The 13,007-nt window shown below is 32.3% G+C and overlaps 2 protein-coding genes and 1 long non-coding RNA gene across 3 annotated transcripts; 1 reads left to right on the forward strand and 2 right to left on the reverse strand.

Moving 5' to 3' along the window:
* Positions 1-1,079: 1,079 nt before the first annotated feature.
* LOC105424904 (uncharacterized) lies at positions 1,080-10,372 on the forward strand. The gene is made up of 7 exons (XM_089072664.1): positions 1,080-1,246; positions 3,070-3,210; positions 7,070-7,221; positions 7,755-8,107; positions 8,616-8,834; positions 9,071-9,502; positions 9,671-10,372. Exons 2-7 carry the CDS (start codon positions 3,076-3,078, stop codon positions 9,913-9,915), a joined length of 1,536 nt encoding a protein of 511 aa, XP_088928790.1. The 5' UTR covers positions 1,080-1,246; positions 3,070-3,075; the 3' UTR covers positions 9,916-10,372.
* LOC148937364 (uncharacterized) lies at positions 6,918-9,129 on the reverse strand. Its single transcript, XR_016138336.1, has 2 exons — positions 8,993-9,129; positions 6,918-8,863 (listed from the first exon to the last, which is right to left on the reverse strand). It is a non-coding gene; the product is annotated as an uncharacterized LOC148937364 (long non-coding RNA).
* LOC105424903 (uncharacterized) lies at positions 10,307-12,775 on the reverse strand. Its single transcript, XM_011635408.3, has 5 exons — positions 12,439-12,775; positions 11,940-12,054; positions 11,608-11,823; positions 11,311-11,529; positions 10,307-11,244 (listed from the first exon to the last, which is right to left on the reverse strand). The coding sequence occupies exons 1-5, from the start codon at positions 12,612-12,614 to the stop codon at positions 11,188-11,190; spliced, it is 783 nt and encodes a 260-aa protein (XP_011633710.2). The 5' UTR covers positions 12,615-12,775; the 3' UTR covers positions 10,307-11,187.
* Between the last annotated feature and the right edge of the window lie 232 nt (positions 12,776-13,007).

Consider the following 13,007-nt stretch of genomic DNA (forward strand, 5'->3'; position numbering starts at 1 on the left):
ATTATATTACATAATTATATTTCACAGTGATAACATTATCTTTATGTAATCTATGTAGAAAATATTTTAATTTTTATTCTATAATTCTTTGTGCTTGATTTAAAACTTCTTGACATCAAAATAAGTATTATTATCAGATTATTGTCAAATCATATGTATTATTATCAGATTATTGAAATCAAATCGGTCAAATCAATGACCGATATAACAAAGAGGTATATGCCAATTGAAAATTTCTAAATATATTTTCTGTAATCATTATTACATCATTATTACATCACATTATTACATCAATCGAATATCGTAAAAATTTATAAAGATGATATGTAAAATAAAATTTTAACAATTAATACAATTTCAATAATTTTCTTAATTGCACTTTATATTGCAAAAACATATGTCAGACTCAAAGAAATCAAATTTAAATAAATACTTTTTAAATTGATATTTAAAATCGTAAAAAAAAATAATAAAAGAATAAAATAATAAAATAAAACAATGAATAAAAGTAATAAATAAAATGACAAGATACACACAAACAGTAACATAAATCTTTTCTTTAATATATACGATAAATAAATTAAAAATGTATCACACAATACGTTTTTTGATTGCCTTCGTGTAATCACATTATCATTGCAAAAAACATTATCATCATAAATTTTTCCATTTTAATTTCCGTCTATTTATTCCATTTCAGTTTAAATTTATCTCGCTACATTTTCAACTTCCACCTATCTTTAAATATCTTGTTTGAAAACAGCCGATAAGGACGACGAAATTTCACATCGGCGTTCTCCAAAACTACGTACGTCATCGATGTCGGCGGAAAATTTACGGCTAAAATGCGGGGTTAATAGGTTAAACTGCAAATCATAATGATTATCGGAACGCGATTTCTGAAAATGCCTATCCAAGCAAGGTAAGGGCATTCGTGACACCGAGTGCTTACATGTCCGAGAGCGGTTTTCGCCGGCGAGCGGACGGCCGGGAAGAGGGACGGGAGCTGCCCGTCAACAATTCACTCACGGCACTTGATCGTGGGGAGAGTGGGGACTTCACTATAAGAAGATAAATGACAGTACACCGAGTCAGTTTACGGTTGGACCACCGTGCACACGAGATATCCGAGCCTCGAAAATCTCCAAAGTGCTTCCTCCTTCCGCGTCCCGCTCCTTAAGCTTCACCGTCGCGGCGTATTCCAGAATTTTTCCAGACTCCAAGCAAGAGGAGAGACACCGAAGAGGTAGGTCCTGAATTTAAATTTTGTCTCGTCGATCATGTCGCGTCCGAAAAACGGGACACTCGGGAAAAATCTGACACTTGTTGCTGACCTCCGGTTTCCGCCGTCGACGTCGCTTCCGCGAGCACTTTGCTTAAAAATGCAACGTTTAACAAAAATTTACGGCCAAAATTTTTTTTTTTACAAAGTAACTTAATGGCGATATGATTTCCGGGAGGGATCCTCAAAAAGTTCGTGACGCATTTAAAATTGCATCTCGGTTTCGCATTTTGCGAACATTACCGCTAAATGCAACTTTATTTACAGTTAAATTTTTTACAGTTAAATTTACAATTAAATTGCACAAGAAGACTGAACGACTTTGATATTTTGTAATATAAAATCGACATATGATGATTTCGTAATGTCTGACAAACATCGCAATGAGCCAATAAATTCGGCAAAAACGTAACGTTGGCGTTTATATTTTTTTTTAACGAATATTTAACACAAAAAAATTTGATTATGTTGACTTGGGATTTCTAGGATTTTTCCAAGCGTAGAATCAAGTGTGCATCTACCTACATTGCTTATATAACTTTCACTGACGATATCCTGTTTCTATTGCAACAATGAATGCAGCCTAATAATTTCTGAGCGAATAAATCGGTAGTTTCAAATTATTTCTTCAAATAACATTTTATTAAATTCGACGTTATATGACGAAATGAAATGTTTAATAATAACAAACCGTGCTTCACTGTAATTTCCGTAGGTACTATTTTCCTATCGCGTTCTAATTACAAGTTAATAGATTTTGTCTCTAAAATGGAAAATATTGGCTATTTCACGATTGACGTAAAATAAATCAAGTTATTCCTTATAAAATTTAGATTCAGAATTTTCATTAAACTATTTAACTATTTATAATTTCCATGAAACTATTGAAATACTAATGGTTTTTTAATATAAAATATGAATCATTACAAACGAAAGATGTCATCAAGTCTTAAAAATAAGAAATCAATAACAAAATAATACTGATTGTTCTATAAAAAAAGGTTACAAGTAGAACTTTTTCATTTAACACTTGATTTCTGAATATTACAATTTAGAAAGTAAAAAATTTACTATTAAGTAATTAATTATTTTTGATATTTTAAAAAAAAATTCCAATTATTTATTTTCTAGGACTTTTTTTTGATTTGCTCTTATAATAAAAATGTAGAAACTATAATTCTCTTATTAATTAAATTCTTAATATTTAATTAAGTCAAATCTATATATTTTTAAATAAATAGTATGATAATGTAGAACGGACAATATAAAAAGTTTCATAAATTTCCACATGAATAAATTTTTAAGATTAATTAACCGCGATAAAACAATTAAAATAGGAGACACGTTTTTGTATTTTATATCGCACCTTTTTAGATATGAATATTTAAAAGTATATTAATCATCGAGAATAATTTCGATTATCAGCACTCATCACACTTGCGAGATATTTAACAGTCGATAATTATTTGCCAAAGATACCGGTTTATATCATATAAAAGTCACTACAGCTGCAATCTCAATAAGCAGAAAAACATATTTGCGATGCTTGTCAGTCGTTATAAGTGTATATTATCAGATTGAACGTTTCGACCACATATAGAATCTTCTTAGAAAATGCAATAATTATCGGTAATTAGTAGTAGAAAACAGAAGTAGTAGAAAAATATTACAATTAGTTCTGCGTGCGGGAATGTTCGTACGGGCGATCGGAGTATCGCTGCTGAACGACGGACGATTCCACTCTTTAATCATGTAAATAAGGTGTTCAAGGGCTCCGTTTGTTCAAGGATAACATGTCGGTCAACTTCAGGAGCGTTCTCATAAGCGATCCCGTGGACGAGTCTTGCGGAGCACTGCTGGCCGAGTACGGGATTCCGGTTATCACCAAGTACAAGTTACCGAAGGATGAGCTAATCAACGAACTGCAGGTGAGTGGATTAATGCCGCGAAACTACATGAAATAGCGAAACAATTTCCGTACTTTATTGTACCGAAGCGAATCGCAATAGTTCATTTTAATAAAGTTATAAATTCCATTCGATACCCGACGATCGGAGACGGCGGTTGTAAAAACAGAATCGTTTCCGTGGAAGAGGAACATAATTTCAAGCCTGAAACTTGGAAGGGAATTGACTTTTAAGAGATCCTATTTCGATCCTCGTCCCGTTTTCTGTAAATTCTCTAAAATCAAACGCTCTAATTCTAAATTTTTTAAAACTATTCTCGAGCCGCGTGTGGAATCGCGATATTGATATTGATTGTTCTCAATTGAAAATATAACGCTTTATATAACTTTCTCTCTTTTTATAACTCTCCTTTACTGACGCTTCTGAACTTGCAAAATTAATTTTGCATCTGATTTATTTCAAAGAGAGCATTTATAAAGCTGCGGGTCATTGATTCTGTAAACTCGCTGATACAATAATCATTGTTTCTATTTTTAGTAGAATTGTAAACACAGAAACAATAAATATGTAAATTTAAAGAACATTGTTGCTAAACTTGTACCAGTTTATCGAATAACGTTTGTATTTCTTCAATATTTATTCATTCCGCCATCCATTTCGCCAACGATAAGTATTAGACTTTAATCTAAATATGATGGATGATCGCTAGAAATTCTATTCTAGATTTTCCATTTTAGATATTAAGATATTATTAGATATAAAGTATTTCAATTTGCGGATTAGATTTAAAAAAAAAATAGAAACAATCTAATCGTTTAGAGATGATCTCTTTGACAAAATAGAAAAAAATTATATTAATTAACTATTGAAATCATGATCATATTAATTAATGATTGAAATCATGATTGTTATCATCAAAAATACGAAAAATCGAAAAATATCACGTGTCGGATGAGGAGATAGATAATTCCCGATGTTAGATTACGCTAGAATTTTTAAGATAAGCTCGAGTATGATAATAGACCCCCGTCGAGAAGTCGTGCCGGAAAAATATATGCAGCCATTTAAAATTGTGAAAAGGTGCTCCCAATAAATACAGAAATATTTTTCATTCGCAAGTTTGTATGATAATAAATCCCCATCGAGAAATCGTGCCGAAAAAATACATGCAGCCGTTTGGAATTCTAAAAAAGAGCAATGCAGATAAATATAGAAATATTTTTCAAACGCAAGTTTGATACGAATGACTAAAGACAAAATGCATTTTATCATGGATAGAGATAAACTGTTGCTTCGTTTTCGTTTACACAGTAAGCCGATTCTGCCAATTAAATACTATCTTCAAATTGTTTTTTTTCTTTTTATTCCATACGTTGTACCGGATCTTGATAAGCCGATTAAACTTACACAAGGATATAAATTTATATGTTTTAAATAAATTAATACAATTCGTCTTCTCTTTCCGCATTCAAGAAATATGAGATCAAAGTTGAGAGTTTTTAAACATATGCGTAATAATAGAAAATATAAAGATGAATTGTAATATATTTTAATTATATAAATAATAATTTAATTGTTTATATAATATAATTGTTTATGTGTACATTCATGAATGAAGTAAATTCAATATGTGTTTTTATATATATTTCTTGTAATTAGTTAAAATATTGTCTACATTATATAAAATAAGTCTGTCTCTTTGAAGCACCTGCCTTTATTTTAATTATTCTTGAATATTTTACATGATAATGCAATGAGCCCATATATAAGAAAATTAAATTAAAAATTATTACAACTTTGCATAAAATCAATTCATGCTTTTTGAAACACTCTTTTATTCCTTTTAATAATTAATTCAAAACAGAAAAATCATATCTTTTAGACACATAGTGAGAAATAGCTTCAGATTCTTTCTTCACCTCAGATCTTCCACGTACATACATACATGTATAAATTTTCCCGAGATCGTCGAAATCTGAAATTCAGATTAATCCACCTGAGCTAAGAATAATCACGTATTTCCACTCCTCGCAGATCGGGCAAATCTCGGTGCTCCAATCCATCTTAAAGGCGAGACATTCTCAACTTAATGCAACGTTTTGTACGGGCGTAATATGTATGCAAGTAGCATATGGGTCTTGCTCCTCCCCCCCCTCTCTCTCTCTTTCTCTCTCTCTCTCTCTCTCTCTCTCTCTCTCTCTCTCTCTCTCTCTCGCTCGCTCGCTCGCTCGCTCGCTCGAGCTAGTTCCCTTCCATCTGTGTTTGTTCTTTCTCTTCTTAATTGCTCGTGTTCGAGTCGGCGATCCGGTTATATCCGGTTGAGTCGGCCGGCATGAATACCGGTTAGCTGCGGACGGGTCGTTGTACCACCGGTTCGCTCCGCATGTGCGCACACACATGGGCGCCCGTACAAGGAGATTTGCTCTATCCCTTCGCCACTCGCATTTCTCAATAGATCTATTAGTTTCCCTCTGCGCGCTCAATTTCTTCTCTCCGCCTCCCTCGGCTCCGGGACACGTCCGCCGTTTCATTTTACAGAAAATCCAAGCGCGACCGCAAAGCGGATAAAAAGCAACCCGGCATCGCCGTTCGTACGTTGTAAGCGTTGGATATGAAGATAAAAAGAAATTGTAACTTGTGGCTAAGAACTACTCTCGCGCGTCGATAATTTTGCTCTGGAGAAATTAGAGACTTGAGTCTTTTCTATTATATATATATATATATATATATATATATATATATATACGCTTAAATGGAAGAGAAAAATTCGAATTAAAAGAGAAGAAGGAAATTTTTCTCTCACGATTCTATTTATGACGGTCGAGGAAGAAAGTAATGAAAATTCTATGCGATAAACGAATCAATTGATAAGAAGTATATTTGACAAAGAGCTGTGAATTTTTCATCTTTTTCTTCCGCCTTTGTTTCCTGTATGTATTTAAATTTTTTTTCACAAAAAAGAGACGGTTAATGAAGAATTAATTATGAATTATTTAACTAACAAGAAAAACAACTTTTTTTGTGTCATAGATATTAATCGATGCATGAAATGATTTTTATTATTTTAAGTATATTACATAATATTGTTTCGATACTTTGTTTTCGAATGTTTCAATTCGTTTCAACATGATTTAAAGAATATAACTTCGATAGGCGCCCATGCGACTACACATTATCCTTATCTCATTTTTATAGATAATTATACTGAAGTCTGAACTGATTAGACTTGGAATATATTTCGCTCGACTTTACGCAAGTTCAGTAACCAGTTTGCACAAGTTCACAAACAGTAGTCTCTATGAGCAATCAGCTGAATCATATTTCCTAATCATAGACATAACTCATGTCTATGCATATCTTTTATTACTTTATTTGATAAAAGTAGAAAGATAAAAATGCAGAATTCATTTCTTTTCAGATATCTGGATAAATCCGGAAACATGACAAGATCTAGGTTTCACTTTTAAGCTAATACACTGAAAAGCATGAATAAATTCCGTCAAATTAAAACTTTTACGCGTTAACAGTAATTAATATTAATATAAACATAAGCATCTATAAAAGAATATGGAAAGTAATTTTTTTATTCCAACGTGGGCTCATTGCACTTTTGTGTCGCTAATATCTCGAAATGATAGTAGCTAAATTTTAATTTCCAATGAAGTGTTGGAATGGTTCCAAATTAAATTGTAGAATTTATTTCTGCATAAAGGATACATATATGCACATCTCATTGGAAATTCGAAATTTATTTATTTTTTACCCTTTAAATATAAAATTATTAATAATTAATTAATTTGGATTAAGTAAACTTGTATAAATATATATACTTTTTAATTATTCTTAGAATAAAATAATGATGTAATTCTTTCTCTAACAGAATCACGATGCTCTTATCGTCCGATCTGAGACCAAAGTTACGGCGGATGTTTTTGCCGCTTGTCCAAATCTCCGTGTGGTCGGACGAGCTGGTACCGGCGTCGACAATATAGATCTTCAAGCTGCTACACGTAAAGGAGTAATTGTATTGAAGTACGTATATAATCTTATCAAAATAAAGAAATTAGATAATAGAGTCGAGAGAATTTAATATAGCAGATCTTCTGAAGTATGTCAGTCACTCAACCAAGAAATTTGCTTTTGTTTGAGAAACGATAGAAATCGATCTGAAAAGAGCTATGATTTAAAACTCTCTTAATCGAGTTACTTTTTTCTTTCCTGAAAGTCTTTCGAAGCGATTCTCCAAATGATATGATGAATAATTTATGACATACAACAAGTTTGCGGGAATCTCGCCAAACAGTAAAAGAGATATTCTTTATTGAATCAGTTACCTAATTAAATGTCTCTAAATTATTTAATTAATTGAATCTCAAGTTATATCTCTATAACTGGAAACTGGATTCAAGTAATATGAGAGACATTCAAAACAAGATACTAAAAAAAAATTTCAATATCACAATTATTTTGTGATCAAACCTACAAATAACAATTGCACTGTCTGATGTACAATTTTATTATTACAATTTTATTATTTTCTTTTTTTTTTTTTTTGGCAATTGCAGCACCCCGGGAGGTAACAGCATCAGCGCTTGCGAATTAACATGCGCCCTAATCTCAACACTCGCACGCAATGTGGCGCAAGCCGCACGATCACTGAAGGAGGGCCGATGGGATCGAAAACTGTATTCCGGATACGAGTTGTCCGGCAAAACCCTTGCGATCCTCGGGATGGGACGCATAGGTCGCGAAGTGGCCCGGAGGATGCAGAGCTTCGGCATGAACATCATTGCCTTTGACCCGATCTTGAAGTCCGAGATCGCCGCCGAGCTCGGCATCAGGAAACTCAACTTGGAGGAAATATGGCCCATCGCTGATTACATCACCGTTCACACGCCACTTATACCTCAAACCAGAAGTATGTATCTATTAATGTGAAATAAAAGACCTCGAATAAAACAAAAAAAAAATTGCGCAAATAAAATTTCGCATTTGTATCAACAAGCGGAATACTAATTAAAAGCGTTGACTTCGATACACTTTTTCTATCTAAAAAGAAATTCAATTTCCTTCTTAGAAAATTTTATTTGGAAGGAAACTTAACTGAGAAAGACAAATTTTTTGCAACAATCTGTCGATATAAAAATGTTATAAGAAATTAAAATCAAAATATAAAATAATAAAAAATAATGATATTTAATTATAACATGCATTATGCATTATAAGTTATGTATGGGTAATCGAATTTTATAAAAATTGTTTATCAGATTCTTTTTAAAGAATTCATTATAAAGAAGCTTAACATTCTTTATTTCAAACAAATTATACGTAATTATAATAAATAATAATAATTAAGAATAATTAGGCAAAGCAATACTTTGTGTCATTTGATGAGCCATGTATTCCTAATCGTGCGTCACTTGCAGATTTAATCAATGCAACGACCTTGGCAAAATGCAAGAAAGGAGTATACATCGTTAATGTCGCTCGTGGCGGCATCGTTGATGAGGAAGCTCTCTTGAATTCATTGAAATCTGGCCATTGTGGCGGAGCAGCTTTGGATGTCTTCATCGAAGAGCCGCCGAAGAATCCAATCACTTTGGAGCTCATTAAACATCCGAAAGTCATCCCGACACCTCATCTCGGTATATATATTTCCTTTTTAATTTATATACTGCAAAAAAAGAGAATTAAGTTCAAGTACTCAATGTTTTCAATCGACAACATTATTTCAACATCGATGTTTTGCCCCTTCGTATTTTATTATCTTTATTTGAATACCGCAGTCAAATGTTTGGCATACTTTTTTTATTACATCATCTTCCAACTTTAAATACTTCAAACGGGAAAAAAATAGAGATAATGATTTGTTTGATTGTAGGTGCCAGCACGGCGGAAGCTCAGCAACGAGTCGCGGTGGAAATTGCCCAGCAATTCCTGGCTCTGTCCGGCAAATCGACGGAATATGCCGTCACCGGCATCGTGAACGCTCCGGTGTTATCTGCCGCCATGACAATCGAAAACGAACCATGGATAGAATTGTCGAAGAAATTGGGTCAATTGGCCGGTCGTTTCCTCAAGGGCAAGTTAAACACAGTCATTCACAGCCAGACCGTGGGAAACGGCATGCAGGACAAACAATTCATACACACGGCTGTTTTGGTCGGCATATTAACTGGCCAGACAAAGAACGGTCTGAATCTGGTTAACGCACCCACCCTAGCGCAAGATATTGGCGTGAATCTGCAAGAAGGTCACATCGAGGATGACAATAAAGCGGTCCTCGTCAAAGTTGGAGAACATGTCATCAAAGGTAATATCGTACTATTATTATCGTAAAGAAATTAAATTTCAACGCGAAAGATTTGGAAAATAACCAAGAACTTGAAAAATTTTCCTGCATATTTATTAAGAATTAAAATAAAAAGATACATTTATTATTAGATTAAATATTGTATTACTGATATTACCGTGTATACAGGAACCGTGCGCGATAACCAGTCGCTGTTGCTCGCTCTGGATGACGCCGTTTTCACAAATGGCATTGTACTCAGGGATCATATCTGCCTGTACCGCGCGAACAGAGTGCAGGATCTCGCCAGCATCGTGAACGTTTTCTCGTCGAAGGGTATCAACATTCACAACTTGAACGCCAATGGCAATTGGGTCATCATTCAAACTGATCAGGAGGTCTCGATTCAAGTGGACGAAATTGAGAGCTTTTGAACGCGACCGCATGATGATGATGACAACAAATGATTCTTGAAATGAGAAGAGAAATGTGGAAGCCCAAATTTTGAAGAATCCAGTATTGTCCAGTTGCTAGAAATACGCGGGGAGCTCTTATGCTACTCTAGAATGTATCTTTTTAATTATATAAATCTCCATTTGTAATATCATTATTTATTATCTGATTATCAAGGTAGATGATTAGAAGCGATGTAAATCGATATTAATAATGTAGGCTATGATAAGTATTTTTAGTAAGGAAACGAATATATATATTGATATAAAATATTCTCGTTAGAATGATATAATTAATCATTAGATAAGTTGCACTTTTTACAGACACACATAGAAAAAACATGTAAAAAAAGGTATATAAAACATGTCTATATAGATATTTATATTTTTGTATTATTAGAGATTATTGTTAATAAAACATCACATTATCAAATCACCATTTGCCATGTCGTTACTGACTGTACAAGGGTCTAAAAGCATAAATGAATAATTTGTTGTATAAAAAGGATATAAGAACTATTCTAATTGTAGAAAAAGCTAATCTCATATGACTCACGTGGTTCACCAGTGTTAGCAAAAATGGTTTATAAAAATATATTTATAGAGAACTACTTGAAAAATAGTATATTCGTGATCGACTTTAGCATTTAGGCCCTTGCAGTGTCAAAATATACTGTTCTACAAACATATATAATTTATATTAGCTTACATGATATACGATTGCTTTTATCATCATTTTTTATATTGGATTGTACTTTGTAATAAGCACGCATCCAATAAGATCAATGATCTTTTTGATGTATAATCGATATTTTCTAAGTTTTCATTCCTCAGTAATCATTGTACAGCTCGCAATAACAATTACAAATGTAGAAACTAATTTTGCATGAAATTAAATTAAATGTCTAATGATTTATAAAAAGGTAACATTGGCACGTGACATAGCATAATGGAGTATCACATTTTTCAATGTATATACATTGCGCTTACTAAAATGACAGATAATCATAGCAACAAAAATATCAGCATTAGAGATATAGTACAAATAAATTGGTCACTGTTTCACTAAGTTAATATATATCACAAAATATGTTATTATAAACTCTACAGATAAGTATGCAAAATCTTATAGTGATATAAATAGGAATAGGAATAGAAAAAATATTTGCAACACAAATAAACTACTTATAATACACTAAATTGCAGTCACGTTGCGCGCTTAATAAATATAAATCGAACCATTTGAACAAATTATTATATTCTTTCGTAAGTGTTCCCTCGACAACAACCGAAGACAAAGACAACGCCATCCTGCAAAAAGATAACATCAATTGATCAAGTAGAACAACAGCATTATCATCTTATCAGAAACATTACTTTGACTAGCGATGGAAGTGTGCTCCAAAAATCAAGATTGGGTATCATTTCCCAGCCTGTTGCTCCCCTTAATGTTTTCAGTATTATAATACCACCAAAGAAATATAAGCCAGCAAAAGTGAAGAACAAGATAACCAAGACAGAACCTGTAGATAATCCTTTGGTTTCTGACTTTGGTATTATTTTACATCCATATGGTGATCTCAATGTAAATTCATACTGCAAATATTATTAATTAATTTGCATTATATGTTCTATTGTAACAATAAGCAGTATTATCGCTATTTTCATACTTACTTCTTTAGAATTAATAGGTGGCTCTATTCCAAAATAAGTTTCTTTATCTGAATGACACACAATCTTTATTATCGACTTAATACCTCCATGTTGCATTTCAAAGACTGGATATTTGTTTGAATCTAACAATTTTAGTTTGGTCTCTTCTACAGTTCCAAAATTTAGTGTCTCATTTTTATTCTTATTCTTAAGAATTCTAAAATCATACATACATAGCTGCAAGAATATATTTAATTAAGAACAATGTACAAGATACTTGTGTTGCAAACAAATAAATAATTAAACAATATATCTGCTAAGATTTAGTTCATCAAAATTGTCTCATATCTTACCGATACTCCAGTTCCGTTAGAACATGTTGTATCGTTGTCCTCGTTCACTTTTATTTTTCTATTTGTGCATGGATGAAAATATGCTGTCAGGTTATACTTAGTATCCGTTAATGGTCTGAAAATTAATCGATTATTTAATGATTTAATATTTTATCATACATTATTTTATGAAGTATTTGATATATTTCAGATAAAGGTTAAAAAATATAAATATATCAAATATTGAATATTTAAATATTAAAGATACGAACAATGCTATAACGATGTAAATATTTAACTATACCAAAGTTGCAAAAGCGCCAAAAGTTCTATAATATTGTATATAAAATCTATAAAGTTAAAAATTTTAGGCATTATTTGTTTAATTAATTCTACGCGAGTTTTCTTGTAAATTATAGATTATACTAATATTCTTTCTTTCTTTCTCTTTAGACAATTCATACGACGCAGAAATAAAAGAAAATCAGACACAGAGGTTAATAGCTTGTGGTCTACCAACTCTGAACTAGCGAGGGCGATCAAATTGTAATAAGAACCGTCCGGCAGCGAACAAAAGCAAGGCATCAATTGCGTGCATTCTGATGACGTCGTATCGCAGAATAATATCAGAAATAACGAAAGTACGGTAAACGTCGCACATCCACGACAGCACATCTTTCCCACTTTTATTTTCATTGACACACTCACTTCTATTCCGTCATCTGTATTTCTCTTAACATTTCGACGAATAGGAAAACGATCACGATGACGTTTGTGCGAACTAGACGCCGCACGCTATTCGTCAAAACAGAAGATAGAAAATATCGAATAGAGAGTTCGAGAATTTAATAAGTGAATTTAATACCAATTCCTATATGATCATATTTTCAAAATTAAAAGCTTTGCGAATAATTTTAAGGTTGATAATTAAAATTGATAATTCCAACGATCAGCAAATTATCTATTTATTTTATCGACTGATTCTCAATCTAATTATTATCACCGATGAGATATTAATTTACGTAATCTTATCATGTTAGATTATTATTATATTTAATTTTACAAAAATCTTACAATCCATCTTCCTAT

This window comes from Pogonomyrmex barbatus, unplaced genomic scaffold, assembly GCF_055798465.1.
Source record: "Pogonomyrmex barbatus isolate J1 unplaced genomic scaffold, ASM5579846v1 scaffold14, whole genome shotgun sequence".
NCBI classification, from domain to species: Eukaryota; Metazoa; Arthropoda; class Insecta; order Hymenoptera; family Formicidae; genus Pogonomyrmex; species Pogonomyrmex barbatus.